At 37.7% G+C, this 14,475-nt stretch overlaps 1 protein-coding gene across 4 annotated transcripts in view; it reads right to left on the reverse strand.

Annotated features, from left to right (window-relative positions):
• LOC105058689 (THO complex subunit 2) overlaps window positions 1-14,434 on the reverse strand; it is a 32,192-nt gene extending 17,758 nt beyond the window's left edge. For 2 of the 4 annotated variants that reach the window (XM_073249152.1, XM_073249149.1), the window contains exons 1-14: window positions 14,221-14,434; window positions 10,265-10,345; window positions 9,045-9,243; window positions 8,545-8,730; window positions 8,382-8,462; window positions 8,185-8,304; window positions 8,024-8,083; window positions 3,441-3,568; window positions 2,948-3,044; window positions 2,726-2,854; window positions 1,804-1,907; window positions 1,387-1,567; window positions 953-1,134; window positions 95-701 (exon numbers count right to left, since the gene is read on the reverse strand). In XM_073249152.1, the coding sequence (XP_073105253.1) occupies window positions 95-701; window positions 953-1,134; window positions 1,387-1,567; window positions 1,804-1,907; window positions 2,726-2,854; window positions 2,948-3,044; window positions 3,441-3,568; window positions 8,024-8,083; window positions 8,185-8,304; window positions 8,382-8,462; window positions 8,545-8,730; window positions 9,045-9,243; window positions 10,265-10,345; window positions 14,221-14,312 (2,247 nt within the window). In that variant the 5' untranslated portion in view covers window positions 14,313-14,434. Of the gene's footprint in view, window positions 1-94; window positions 702-952; window positions 1,135-1,386; window positions 1,568-1,803; window positions 1,908-2,725; window positions 2,855-2,947; window positions 3,045-3,440; window positions 3,569-8,023; window positions 8,084-8,184; window positions 8,305-8,381; window positions 8,463-8,544; window positions 8,731-9,044; window positions 9,244-9,747; window positions 9,845-10,264; window positions 10,346-14,220 lie in introns of those variants that run through there. The other 2 variants (XM_073249150.1, XM_073249151.1) reach the window with 2 other exon arrangements.
• Between the last annotated feature and the right edge of the window lie 41 nt (window positions 14,435-14,475).

A 14,475-nucleotide genomic window follows, 5' to 3' on the forward strand; every position in this document is an offset into this window, starting at 1 on the left:
TATAATATCTGCTAAAGTATATTTCTAATATTATCTGCAAGCAAACAGCAGATAAAATGTAAATGATGGGCACAATCAATATCTCTTATAATACCTTCCAATGGTAAGCCATCTTTAGTGTCTCATATAAAAACCTTCCAAGTCTGCCAGCTTCAAATTCGGTGCAGCAACAGATCATCGGCTGTAGGGTTTTACATATAAGAACATCAATATGGTTGACCGTGTTAAAAAATGGTGTGCCAAGTGAATGTAGCGTATGCACAAACATAGCGCAATACACAGCATCTGGCATGCTGAAGATGCAGCGTGGGAAGATGCATCGTTGAAGAAACTCCATGTTTATCTTTAGAGTATCCAGGCAGGAACTCAGCCATTTGTCCTTCTCATGACTAAGCCTTTGGCGCACAGATGCAACATGTTGTTCATGCTTTTGAAATTCACAACTCAATCTGTCAAGTAGCTCTTGGATCCTTTCCTTGTCTTTTTTCCGCTTTGTGATAGCCATATTGGAGGTGTCAGAAAGTTCTTCCAAGGCTTTAATAGCAGCATGCTGCTTTGTGATCTCTGATTCATAACGGTGTCGAGGAACATAAAGATCGTAGAGTGTAAGCCCCCAAAATGTAACATAAAGATCAGGAGAGAGGCTATTCCAAGCTTTCTGAGGCAGCATTGACCGGACTGTGTCAAGAAGGTCTGACCAACTGTAAAAGAAGAAAATACAGATGAAGATACATACCAATCTGATTATTTTAAACAAATAAGAGCAAATGTCAAGCAGACTGTAGCCAGTCACTGACAACAAGAGAAACACAAAAGAAAAATCATGAAGAGAAGAAATTGACCTGTGGCTATTCTCTGTAACAGGAATAGATGCAATATATGTGATACACAATTTAATGAAAAACGAAGTAAGAAAATAAAGATATTAAATTTGCAACACAGTAAAGCTTACTTGACAGGCCTCCAGGGTGATCCAAGATCCAAAACAACATCACAGGATATATATGAAGGCTCTGCTTCTTCATTTGTGCTTGAAACATTGGGCTCTTCAGTTATGTCAAGAGGCCAGCATATTTCAGCTCCACTTATACTTTTGAAGAGCCTCATCACAGGGCGATATACCAGAAATGCTACCTGCATTACAGTAAGATTTCATTAAAGTTTTAGGTGCAGAAGGCAGATGCATAATATTATGAAAAGGACAAAACTATTCCATCCATATTCTGTAACATCCGGTTGAGTTTGCTTCACAAATTGGAAAACACAAGCCAGTCAAAGTTGCTTATGAAAATAGTTTTTAAACCATTAAAAATTTAAATGTGCAATCCTTTAAAAATTAAAGAGTTGAACAAGTGGAAAACAGATTAGATACACTTAACATATTACCTCTGGATCAAGATGGTACTTGTGAACAAGATCATCTAGAGGAGGAATCAGCTGAGCATAGATCATAGATGGAGTTATGGCACTCAACAGAAACTCAACATATTGAAGAAGCATGCCATGGCACCTGTCAAACTGCTCGCTAACCATTTTGATGTATAATGCATCCGCATTTATGATAACCCTGCCAGCATCACATAATTACATTTAACTCATTCCATCAACTACTGCGATAAGCCGATAACAGCAACAGCCTCCTAATTTTCAACCCGAAAAGCAAAATCAAAACACACATACACATGGTGGGGGGAGAGAGAGGAGGGGGAAGAGAGAGAGAAGGAGATCACACGACCCAATCTAAGAGGAAAGCAGCAATTATATCCAAACTTTGTTGACAAGCAATGCACTTCGACATCTTACATGGAGCGATGTTGAGCTATTAGTAACAAAAGAGGAATAGCCAGCTTAGGCTCTTCCTTCGGAAGTAAGGAGTCCCTAAGTCTGTTGGTAGATTTAGTCAATGCCTGCAAAGGTAAACGAATAAGTCATACTTACAAGATCTATTGCGCAAATAAGTAGAATAATAGGTTACTCGATCCATCACCAAGTAAAATTCAAATGGAGATAACATGTCTGTGTTAATGCCATCACTGTTCAGCAATTACAAAGTAGAACAACAATCATCATTCTCTTCAATATTAAAATATAGAAAATGAGTCATGGAGCTAAAACAGCATATATATTACAAATTTACAATCAAGGTTTCAAATGTCAAATTACTACGAATCAATCACTAACCATGATTATATTCGAGTTCCCTGACAAAAAAACTGATCAGCCGAATGAAATTAATACTGGGCTGACCAGTCGCACTACCAACATCACTTTGATAGTAGCATCATTTTAAATTTCAACAAGGACAAAGAGGCCAACCCTCAGGACAACTTCATGTCCCAGATACGATATTGTGATAAATCCTCCTCATTTGATACCACGAAAAGAAATTGCAACATACATTCAGTTCTTGTTGAAACTCTCTGCATGTGACAATTATAATTCAACAAATTCTAACTCGTTATTTAAAGAAATAATCACTACAAATTTAGCTGAGGGAAAAAATATTTATTGCAGATTAAGCTTGTCAAAACAAATACAAAAAACAAGGATTCTAGACACGTGTGCTTATCAGAGATAGACACCAGATCACAGTTATCAAAATTCAGAAAGGAGAACAATTGCTAAAAAGTTACATAGGAAATAGCTATATTTCACATTGTGATTTTGGATCTTAAAGGTCATAATCATCATTTGACGGTCAAATAGAGGGTTCCCCTAATTATACCTTATTGTTTATAGTCATTCCAAATAGAGTAGCTTGATATCTCAATGTTTCACCTCCTGCCATAGCATCAAGTTGCTCCTCAGTCATGTTCTCAGTGTATTGAACATTGGCCATCTGCTGAATAAGCTCCTGCATCACTCAACAGCTTAGACTTCGTAAGTTTCCAATACATAATTTGGGAAAGAGGAGGAAATACTGAAACCTTAAGAATATACAACATACCTGCAACAGAACAAGCTCAATTCCTGAGCCCTTCTTCAATTGATTAACAAGATACTGAAAAAGGCCTCTCAACTCCATTGAAGGGTACCTCTTACACCTGCAAAAAGCAATGACCATCAAGTACCCATAAAATCCCAAAGGTATTTTTCATGTTTATTTCACAAGAATCGACCACTACTCAAAATCATCATGATTCCCAGTAAAAAGGAACAAACAGAAATCAATTTTTAGTAATATTCAAATTTCAAAATTTAGGATTGCTCTACAGTTCCACATATTGCTAACAGCAGTTTAAGAAAAATCTGAGCATACGATAACTACATGTATGGTTCATAACTGCATCCAAGTGGTTAATTTAATTGAGAAAAGAAAAGATTCGACTATCAAAATCATATGTATCAGATAATTTGAGTGAATAAGACATCATTCAATGAAGAAATACTGAATAAAACATACAAACATGGTTACAAACTTTGAAGTCGCATATACATACAGATGGCCCCAAAAGGATGCAAGAGACTGAAGCCAATCTGACAAATTCAGGCCATCATCTTTAAGCTTCTCACGTCCTCCTTGTGTTAGACGTTCGATTACAACATATTCTAACACATCATATTCCAGCTGTAACGCAAACAAACATCTTAGAAATACTATGGACAAGAAGTCAAACTTGTAAAATTTAGAGAAAGAAAAGATTTCCTGAAAATAGCAAACAATCATATTAAAAACATTTCAAACATTACAAATAACAACAGAATGAATTACTTCCAACAAAAATTTTACTAAAACAAGTTGTAGATGCAAGCGTAAATACAGTACTAATAAATCTCAGTATGTAAAGGCAAAACAAAACATCATAGAACAATTGGAACACTAGAACATATAATCACTCTATACGGTTCAAGAACCATTTGAAAGTGTACTTTATCATACCAAACTTGCTACGTTTCTGCCCTCCCATAACAGAAGAAACCCTTGTACCATGCAACCTTAACCATGCAGAATCTTAGAAACTTGGAGATCAGAAACTGAGAGAAGTAATGACATCCTACGGGGAAGTGGTGGATTGTTTATCAAAGCAGTCGGCAGAGCAGGAACATGCCAGAGAAAAACCTATATATGCTAAAACCAACCTCAATAGCCTTAAGAAATCTGAAAATAAAGAGGAGAAGAAGAAGAAGAACTTGATGCATCCACAAGTAGCCTCTTGCTTGGCACCGAACAGTCCCATAAGAATCAAAGAAAATGAAACTAAACAAGAAATGACACTTCTCAATTGGAAAATTTACAATTAAACTTTCATCTAGTGCTCTTCATTTATCTTGTCCCACGATCTTGATGTTCACCATATTCCAATATTGTAGCTAAGTCTTTAGAATGTGATCATGAGACCAACATTAGAATTTCTTGTATTCAACCTTAAGATTATTGCATCCAAGGTTTGCCATACCGTGCCAAACCGGCCGGTACACCCCATCTCGTACCGGACCGACGGGGAACCGGCATGATTCGGCCGGTAAAATCGGTACACCAGCGGTACCGAAGAAAAAAGAACGGAAAGTGAGAAAGAAAGAGAAGAGGGGAGGAAGGTGGGAGCCGCCGGAGGCCGGTGGTGGCCGGCTGCAGCCGTCGAAGGGCTTCCGAGCCCCGTATCGCCCGATAAGGCTTTCAAGAGAGCAAAAAAGAGAGAGAAAGCGCTCGAAAGAGGGGGGGAGAACCTACCGGACGGACGGTGCCTCGTTGCGAGGCTCCCGGTGGCCGACGAGCCGACGCCGACAGCCTGAGGATGGTCGAGCGGACGGAGCCCTGCTCAGGCCGTCGTGTGGGCGGAGCCCCGGGGCTCAAGCCGTCGAGGGGCGGAGCCCCCGAGGCTCCCGGTGGCCGGCGAGCCGACGCCGACGGCCTGAGGGCGGTCGAGCGGGCGGAGCAGGAGGGGCTCCGCCCCCTTCTTTTTCGAAACAGACGACGTCTGTTTCGATTTTTTCTTTTTTTTATTTTAAACTTATGAAGTTGGCAACTGGGTTGCCAACTTAAGAATTTTTTTAAAAAAAATAAAAATCGTGAAGCCGGCAAATCGTTTGCCGACTTCACTTAAAACCATGTTTTTTTAAAAAATTTGCGAAACTGGGGCGATGCCCCTGTTTCACGCATGTGGCGCTGCGCGCGTGGACTGCGCCCTCCGACGGCCACGGCGGCCAGTCGAAGGCCGTCCGGCGGCCCCGCCGGCTCCTTGCCCTCTTTTTTTTTCTTCCTCTTTCTCTCTCTATTTCTCTCTTTTTTTCTTCCAATTCGGATCGTCGATTTGGTACGGTATGAAACCATACCAAACCGTACCGTCGGCCGGTCGAAACGGCCGACCGTACCAGGTCAGCATACCTTGATTGCATCAATGGTTCACAAACTTATATCTGAAAATTCAACCACCAATTGGGCTAAGTACAACAATCAATGTGTTCAATAAAAGAAAAATGTATATTGTGCAACAACAGATCATGAATGGTCATCACATGTCCTTTTTGAAATTTGGATTCCATGAAAAAAATTATCTCCAAGATCCCTGCCATCCTGTGGCATAGGATAAAACGACAAACCAAGACAAACTATTTGATGACTTGTTTTGGTGAAAACAGGGAGAAGTAAAAGAAAAATAGGGATTGAGAACAAAAATCTGCTAAACATTGATGAACATTTAGTCAAGTTTTACATGGTAGGTTGAGCCCAGCCAGAAAAGGGATAAAGGACATGCTAATATAAACCAAGAATTCTGTGTGTTCTATTTGTATTGTCAGATGCCCCTATTTCTTTAGTTTTGCTTATTCTTTCCCCCTTACTCACCAACCTCTTCGATGGTTTCTCTCTTCTTGTTCTCTGATTTATAGTTTTCTTGACCATATTATTCCCCTTCTAAAACATAGGGAAAAGCATGAAATAACATCAGAAACAGTCCAATGTAGGAATGCTTGATGAATGAGGGTTCACAAAGCCAACCCAAAATAGTTGGGACAAAATTTGATCTCTGAATGGATGTAAGCAAACTTCATGAGCCTTCAACAGCAGCTAGGGTTAGCCTTTCACTTTATAGCATAAGACCATGACTTTTGCAATAACTAGCACCAAAAAGGCACATCGCACGACCCGCAATTGCGACTGCAGTCAATCCCATGCATGGCATGCAGGTTGCTTGTAATCCCACAATGCTGCCCCAGCCTCCAAACCAACCCCCCGCATGCCCCTCCAAAACACAAAACCCCCCAAAACACACCACATATTCATCCTAGAACTTGCATCCTCGAGATAGAGAAAGCAACGACTGAACTGAGCCACCATTAAAATGGATTTTTGACTCTCCGGAAAATTAAGGATCCCAACTAGCACGATCACTGATCTAAGAAAATAAAATTTGAGGCCAAAGTCACACTTGTCGAAAGATCCACATAGTTCATTTCTGTGATAACACTAACAATCAGAAAGTGCACCATAAATCCTTGGATAAGATGTTAAGCTCTCAATAAAACAAGCACAAAAAAGAAGCCAATACAATCCTGACCTAGAATGCAAAAAAGACATGCCCTTATTTGTGCTCATCTCCTCCCTCATGAACTCCAAGCAAATATTTGTTTAGGGCAATTCTAAATAAATGCTAACCAAAGATCCTGCAAATGCCAACAAAGAAGCCATGTGACCAGTGACCATTTATCCAACAACCGTCACCATAGCATCTACTTGAAGAAAATCACCCCCAACTAACCCAGCCCAAAAATATAAATGGTAATAGTCCAACAACCATAAGCATTAAAAACCTTTCCCTAATTCCATGCTTTCAGTATAGATTTCTTTACAAGATTTTATAAATCAATGCACAGAGGATAGTCCTATTTAATAAGAATAAAACAACACTAGGACTGATGAACCCAAATGTCTCAAAAATCTAAAGCATTTAGACTCACCAACTTGATTCTAATCAAGATTTTAAATCCCATGGGACAAAGATGTCTTGGTTTCTCTATAGAACGGGACACCCCGATGTCCCATCCCATTTTGACAGGAGCCCGACCATGCATCCCAATGGATATCCTCCATCGTTCTCCCCTTCTTCTTTCCTTTTTTTTTCTTTTTTCCTTCCTTTCTTTCTTTTTGTCTACCTTCCTTTTTTTTCTTTCCTTTTCTTTCCTTTTCTTCTCCCTTCCTTTCTTTTTTTCGTTTTTCTTCTTCTTTCCTTTCTCTGTTTCCTTTTCTTCATCTTTTCTTTCTTTCTTTCTTTCCTTTTTCTTCTTCTCTCTCTGCATGGATGGATTTCGAAGTCCAAGACCTATCCCAATTCCGTTTTCTCATAGGAACAGGATAAGACGATCGGGATGCCCCCAATCCCACCAAGAGGTAAAACCTTAATTCTAACTACTAAAAAACATCATTTCATTGCAGTTGAAAATTTAGGAACTTTTTAATTCTTCAACAACTTTCACCCAACCATCATGATAGGCATATAGAGGGTTCCAAACTAGCTCCTTCCACAAGGGTGCTATTTTCTCCATACCCAAGCATCATTGTAGTTGTTGTGGCACACTATAACTATAAAATTGCATATATTTTTTGAAATAATATTCCTAAATAACAATTAAATTGCATACTTTTCTTGAACAATAATACTCAACAACACATGCCAACAAGAATGTAGAGATATAATACACAAATCGAATATTATAAAGATGTTTGCTCCTGAAGCATCATAGATAATTGGCAATCTGGCATAACTAAATTGTTTATAATTGCAGTAGATACATCAGATAAAAGCAAAAAGTCAGAGAAAAAATGTGAACCGAATAGATCGATAAACTTGTAAATCAGGGTTTTGCAAAAAAAAAAAAAAAGAAAAGAAGAGAAGAGAAAACTCATAAATCATGAGCAGATATTGATAGCAAATTGCCGGTTACAAATTGTCTCCTATTTCTCTAAGGTATCACATCCATACACAGTAAGTTTGAAGTTCTCTCTCCCCAAGAGAACTAGCATAAATTGCATTGAGTATTATAAATAACTTTAACAAGACATTAGAACGAGTATGGAAGAAAAACTCACCTGTCTCAAGTACTTGAAGGCATCTACAACTGGTGTTATCATATCCCTGTATGCCTCAATCTGCAGATCAATGGTAGGCATCAAATCCATTCAAGTCCCACAAGTAATAGTAGAAAAAGCCAATTTTGTGAATATCATTATGCTTTGGAAACTACAAAAACCTGGTGAACAATTGTGCGAAGCACAGTCATCGGATTAGAATGAGCAAGTTTGGCCACCATGCGACCCAGCTGCTTCAAATTTTCCTTTGCAAGCCTTTTCAGTATTCTTCTAGTGTCCAACTGAATATAAGAATCCAAGCGTCTAAGCAAAAACACGTGACATATATATAATATTACAGAAGGAATGATAAAGGAACCTTTGCAATCTGCCTTGCAGCCAGAACCATTGGGATTCTTTCATCATCCTTTTCCCATTCACCATACAGGCGATATCGATCCTATATGAAATTATCCAACAGCCTGAATCCCATGTTAAATGAACCTTAAGCACAAAGAAAAAAGAGAGCTGATGCAACAAACCTCATAGGGGAGCAGAGAAAGGAGTTCCCATATCACTTGCCCAACTGCAGGATTTGCAGGTATTAATTGCAATGAAGGAAGCACACATTTTCCAAGTGCTTCTTCAACCCTAAGCTTAGCTTCTTTAGCTCGAAGGCCAGCTAATTCTTCAGCACAGAGGTAGTATGCTCTCAACACTCTGCACACCTGTATATTTAACTGTCACTTGGAGAAATCATGGCAGCAAAACCACACCAATCAAATGTTTAGAACAACAATTACAAGCATCTTCCAAAATATTAGCCTAACATATACGGTGAACATTTAAGTACATGTTACAGGTTAGAAACTTGTAAAATCAAAGTGCATTCTACAGACATGGCCAGTCCAGAAAGTGGCTTATCAATATCATTGACAAATGCAAGGAAGCCTTTTCAGGATAAATGAGGCAAGTTAATCATGTTGCAGAACCGTTTCCAACATACAAAGAATACAGAGTTGTCAAAAGGAACTTATGACACCTTCTGAAGCAGTACAGCATCACGATGAAGATATGGTCCTGCAGCAGCAAGCATCTGAAAAAATTCACGAGGGAGATCAATAGAAGAATTCTGGATAGAAGATCCAGCTGTCGATTCCACAACATTGGAACCAGCACGACTTTGAAGATGTGTTTGATAGACAATAGCATAGGCTGCAGACATAGTCTTCTCAATGACCCTATGAGCAAAGAAAGAGGTACCATTTAACATGGCATTTTTTCCAAATATCATTACCAATAAATAATTATTAATATGCATCCTATCTGAAAAGCTGATATTTCTTATCTAAAAAGCACAGATACGATATGGGACACAGGTACGGTACGATACGGGATACAGGTACAGTACGATAAATTTTTAAAAATATAGGATACGATACGACTGGATACGGTATATTAAAAAAAATAAAATTTATATAATATTAATATAGAAGTTAAATACTCAAGATAAATTTAACGTATAAACACAAATCATAACTCAAAAGCATCTATGTTTGAAAAGTAAGCACCATTAATGCATAGTCAATACAAACAAAAATCCTAAAAGATTAACATAACAACACCAATGTTTCAGTACCCAACCGTTTCCCAGCCGTATCCCAACCGTACCCAGCCATATCCAACGCTGGAAAAACCAGAAAGAGAGGAAAAACAACTGGACATGCAGTGGGTATGTATCGCACCATGTCCCCGGCGCTTTCATATCGAAAAACATATCCGACAGGGGTATGGCAGCCATTTTGCCGTATCCATGCTTCCTAGTTCCTGACTTCACATGAACTATAAGATTGAAACATGTGAGTATGGTAAATACAAGTCAACATGGGCTTCCTAAAATTCATGACCAATTATAGCTTGAATTCTCAAATTTACAATGTCTACAATGATAAAGTTTCCTTAAGTCCTTCAGGAACATCAACAAAATCAGTCTTCCAGCACATGGGCCAACTTGCATGAATCAACAAAGAAACAAGTTTTGTAATCAATGCAGCAATAAAGATTAACAGTCACATTTATTGAACAAGCGCATAGACTCAAGTATTTAAGAAGCAACATCTTTTTCTCATTTCAAGTATATAAGGCTCAAATCAACAGATAAATAATGACAATTGTACTAGTTCACTGCTCAGGAAAAATGCACATAAGCTAGAATGTTTGAACATCCAGTCCAAAGAGTGAAGATAAGAAAATTAGACCAACCTAAATAGGCCCTCGCAAATTTGGATATGCTGAACGGGATCTAGATGGGACAGACGATCAAATAGTATCTGAGCATGGTACCTGGAAATCATGATATATCGTTATGAAAAGCCATTGAAGATATTGTAATTTCCGATATAATTATTAAATGAGAAAAACCTGAAGATTGTGCCAAACACAGACTGCTGTAGTAATAAAAGAACAAAAAGCAAGAAACAACCACAAAAAAATTATAAGAAACTACAGCACACCAAAAGCTATCTATACAATTCATTCTTCAGTGGCTTACATTAATGCCTAGAAAGAAAAGTAGTATACTCATAAATTTGTTATTACACAAGCAAAGGAAAAACATAAGGAAAAGTAATATGAAACTCACTAACATTCAAGTTACCGGATTAAATCATTATTAATCAATTACATTTTGTTATGATGTTTCACTTACATAATAAAGCAACTAAAATTCATCAAAAATAACAAGCATCAAGGAAAATCACGTCTATAAGAAGCGAAGGTGACTTTAGTTTTCATAACAATATCTCCATGTGTTCTATAGATTAGCAAAACATAAATTGGAAGTTACTGTTAATGCTCAAAATCAAAATACATTTACATGGAAAGCTAGTAAACTGGCTGATATTACCAAAAAAAAATAAAATAAAATACAGAAAATTAACACATTTACTTTTTCTGGAATTTCCTGATAAACCTAAAATTTCCACTGAATTGTCACACGTCCTTTGGTTCCATGAATTAAGGATTTAAAAATGAATATTTTTTCAGGTCATAAAGTCAAACTCAATAGATATCGATCATTTAATCAGTTTTTTTTTTTTCCCGGGAAACCATACGAAATTGATGCCATCATAGAAAAAACAAGAGACAAAATTTCCTAGAGCTGAAATTATCAAGCATAAAAGTGTACTACAATTTAACCAGATCGCTGGGTTCACAGAAATATGAAAATCAAAAAAGACAATCATGAAAAGGTTCTCACAGACTCCTTTGAAGTAACACTCTGATATAAATCACTGCAGAGAAATTTCTCTGAAATTTGAATTTTGCTAAAATAAATATCAACCAGCCTTCTGTATAACCTTTTTGGCTCTCTTCTTAAGCAGAGGAGGTGGGAAGTTGTGCATATCGAGCTGGTGAAATTACTGCAGATTTGGGAGTACACAGAATTGCATAGAAATTTCTTTGTGAGGGTCCAGATAGAATATTCACTCCTAAAAAATTTTGCAAAGATGAAAACCAACAAGGTTCTCCAGCTGATCTGCCAGCTTAAGGATTCCAAGATTATGGAAGTTCTAGAATTAAGGATCCTTTTATAAATCCAGATAGCAATGTGAAGTTGTGAGCAGTTAAATTCCAATGCTCAAGCAACCAATGCCTCAAAACTCAATGCTTAGGCAGAAAAGAATGAAAAATATAATGTACAGACCAGGATACCACACCTGAGCACCCCTGTCCCTTCTAGAAATACACAGAAGAATAACAAAATCAACAAGATCAATACAATCTTTAGGAGGGGAGTGGAGAGAAGGGAGCAGGGCATAGAATTCCAGCTTATGAATGACCTGTGACAACATGAATTGCTCATCCTAAATTTCATGTTGAGCATAAGAAGTCAGAAATGTAGGTTGTGAGAAAGGATCTTAAAAATTTAGTGGTACTACATCTATACATATAGAAAAGAAATAACGCCCTTCCTTTCATGGAAATGGTAGGCTTATTCAGCCGCTTCAAACAACAAAGCATTTTGCTTTTTGAGTCCTCTTCTGGAAAAAGAACTACCGCTCCACTTTAGAACGAGGATCAGCCATAGCTTCTTCCCTTTCTTCGGCAGGCAGAATCGAATGAGGATGATGGGGGGATGCTTTTGAAACTAAACTGCATTTGGTTCATCTCCTTGCTTCATTTGATGCTAAGGAATGGAACCTGACCTAGTCCGTGGTAAATAGAGGTGGAGCAAAAGCAAGGGAGCTGATAGAAGTGAGTACATGTGAAAAGCAAGAGGCAAACCCTTACTATACTATACAGGAGCTTCTCGCTTTGCTTTGACCTAGGGTGTGACGCTGAGGATTGCTTCTTATTACATCACGTCAAGTCAAGGTTGTTTGTTACATACATAATTAAAGGGCACGTCAGGCATTATGCTTTCATCCAACAAGCTTAACCACTAGATACTATTTCGACATCATAGACAATAAAAGGACTCATGAAAGACCCAATCCCTAGTACTGTGATTCAACCGCTTTACATTGGAAGAGATTGAAGCCAAATAGATAGAAAAGAGAAACTGTAGTTTACTAGAGCCATCAACATATTCTTCTAGCTTGGCAAAACCTATTTTATTGCCCCAGGATTCCGTGAGTAGAAACAGGGAACAAAGTCAATAGACAGATTTGGTAGAATCCCACTGAGATAATTGACAATAGTGTTTACCTGTTCCAGAATCCTTTATCTTTGCTTTGTGAAATCAATAGACTTAGACATTACTTCGGTGATCCTTCCTCCTTTCAAAAGAGCAGCAACATATCTTTTTATTTTTTTGTTATTTTTTCTATACCATATAAATAGAATATGAACAGTGGATTCCCTCGTGATACGCTTTTGATCAAAATAGTTTTATCAATTCTGAAAAATTTTACTTTTTATTTTTTTAAACTTCTTTGATTTTTTTTTTTTTGTGAGTGTGTATGTAAATGTATGTATGTATGTATGTATGTATGTAGATATATACATATATTCAGCCAGTTGTACTAGGAAGACCTATATGCATGGGGGGTACGTTTAACATTTGGCCCATGCCACCAATGCATCCTTTTCACACAATTATTGCAACATTGATGATTGCTTCACCTTTGAGCGCATTGATGGCATGGACCAAATGACGAGAGTCCCCACATGAATGTAAAGCCAAGCAAGGATTTAGGTCCCAACGGGACATCCCGCAGGACACCAGGATAGAGTACCATCCCATATGTCGGGACAGGACCGTCCTGCTAGCATCCCGATCGAGACGTCTTGGGACAACCTCTATCTCAAGTGTCAAGACGAGGTGGGACGGCGATGCATCCCATTCCATGAGAAAACCGAGACAGCCCCATCCCATGGGATTTAAAACATTGAAGCCAAGCTATCTAATGCAACACATGGAGGGTAAATCTATCAAGAGCTAGGAGTGGGAGCATTGTTACCCTATGACACAAACAATGTGGTGTATGTGCGTGTAGAGAGAGAGAGAGAGAGAACCACACATTTTTTGTCCTCCACCCATGCATCAAATCAATAAAAATGAACAATTTTAAAGATATGATACTAGTGCTTTGGTTAGATATCTAGTCTAGACGTATCAAAATCACCTGAAAAATTTAATATGCATATGATATTTAGAACAAGATCAATGGTTAGGATCTACAACCATATAGTCTATGATATACTTTTATCCCCTAGATATATTGCCATTATTCACATCGTGCTTGCTTGATGCATTGATAAGAAATGTAAAATAACCGATTTTAGTACCTGGGCATTTTATACACACCATAGATCATGACCAACTGTGAAGATTTTTATTTGGAGAGGCATAACAATGATTTTCATTAGGAAGAATTTAGAGCTAGAAACACTCGTGCATTCTACCTTAATCCTCTCTCTCTCTCTCTCTCTCTCTCTCTCTCTCTCTCTATATATATATATATATATATATATATCCATAAATATGTATGTATATAAATGTATATGTATGTACATGAGTCCATGCACGTGTATATTTTGCATATGTATTATAAAGCTTATGGCAGACATCCATGTAACAAGTAACAGATTGTCCAAAACTCCTGTAATTGTATGTAACACTTCAAATGCAATAGAGAAAATATGAAAGTCGCAATGAACATGCACTTTAGCTTAGCCAATCATCACAGATTGTACCAAAGAAACCAACTTACCAGTCATCAACAAAAATAAAACCAATAAGCAAACCAAGTTTCTGATTATTTTCAACCTCAGGTGCTTGTTCTGTAATAGCATCATTTTCCATGTCCAAAGCAGAAAAACAGATCAATAGTCACATCTTGTTTCTCATCGTCCATAAGGTCTTTTCCTGTAGCAGCAAGATTAATTCTGCCAATTTGTTGACCTGATATCAAATACTTCTTTTAGGATCACAACAAATTATACTTCAAAAAATACCAGTGGGGCAA

Source organism: Elaeis guineensis, chromosome 15 (assembly GCF_000442705.2).
Source record: "Elaeis guineensis isolate ETL-2024a chromosome 15, EG11, whole genome shotgun sequence".
NCBI classification, from domain to species: domain Eukaryota; kingdom Viridiplantae; phylum Streptophyta; class Magnoliopsida; order Arecales; family Arecaceae; genus Elaeis; species Elaeis guineensis.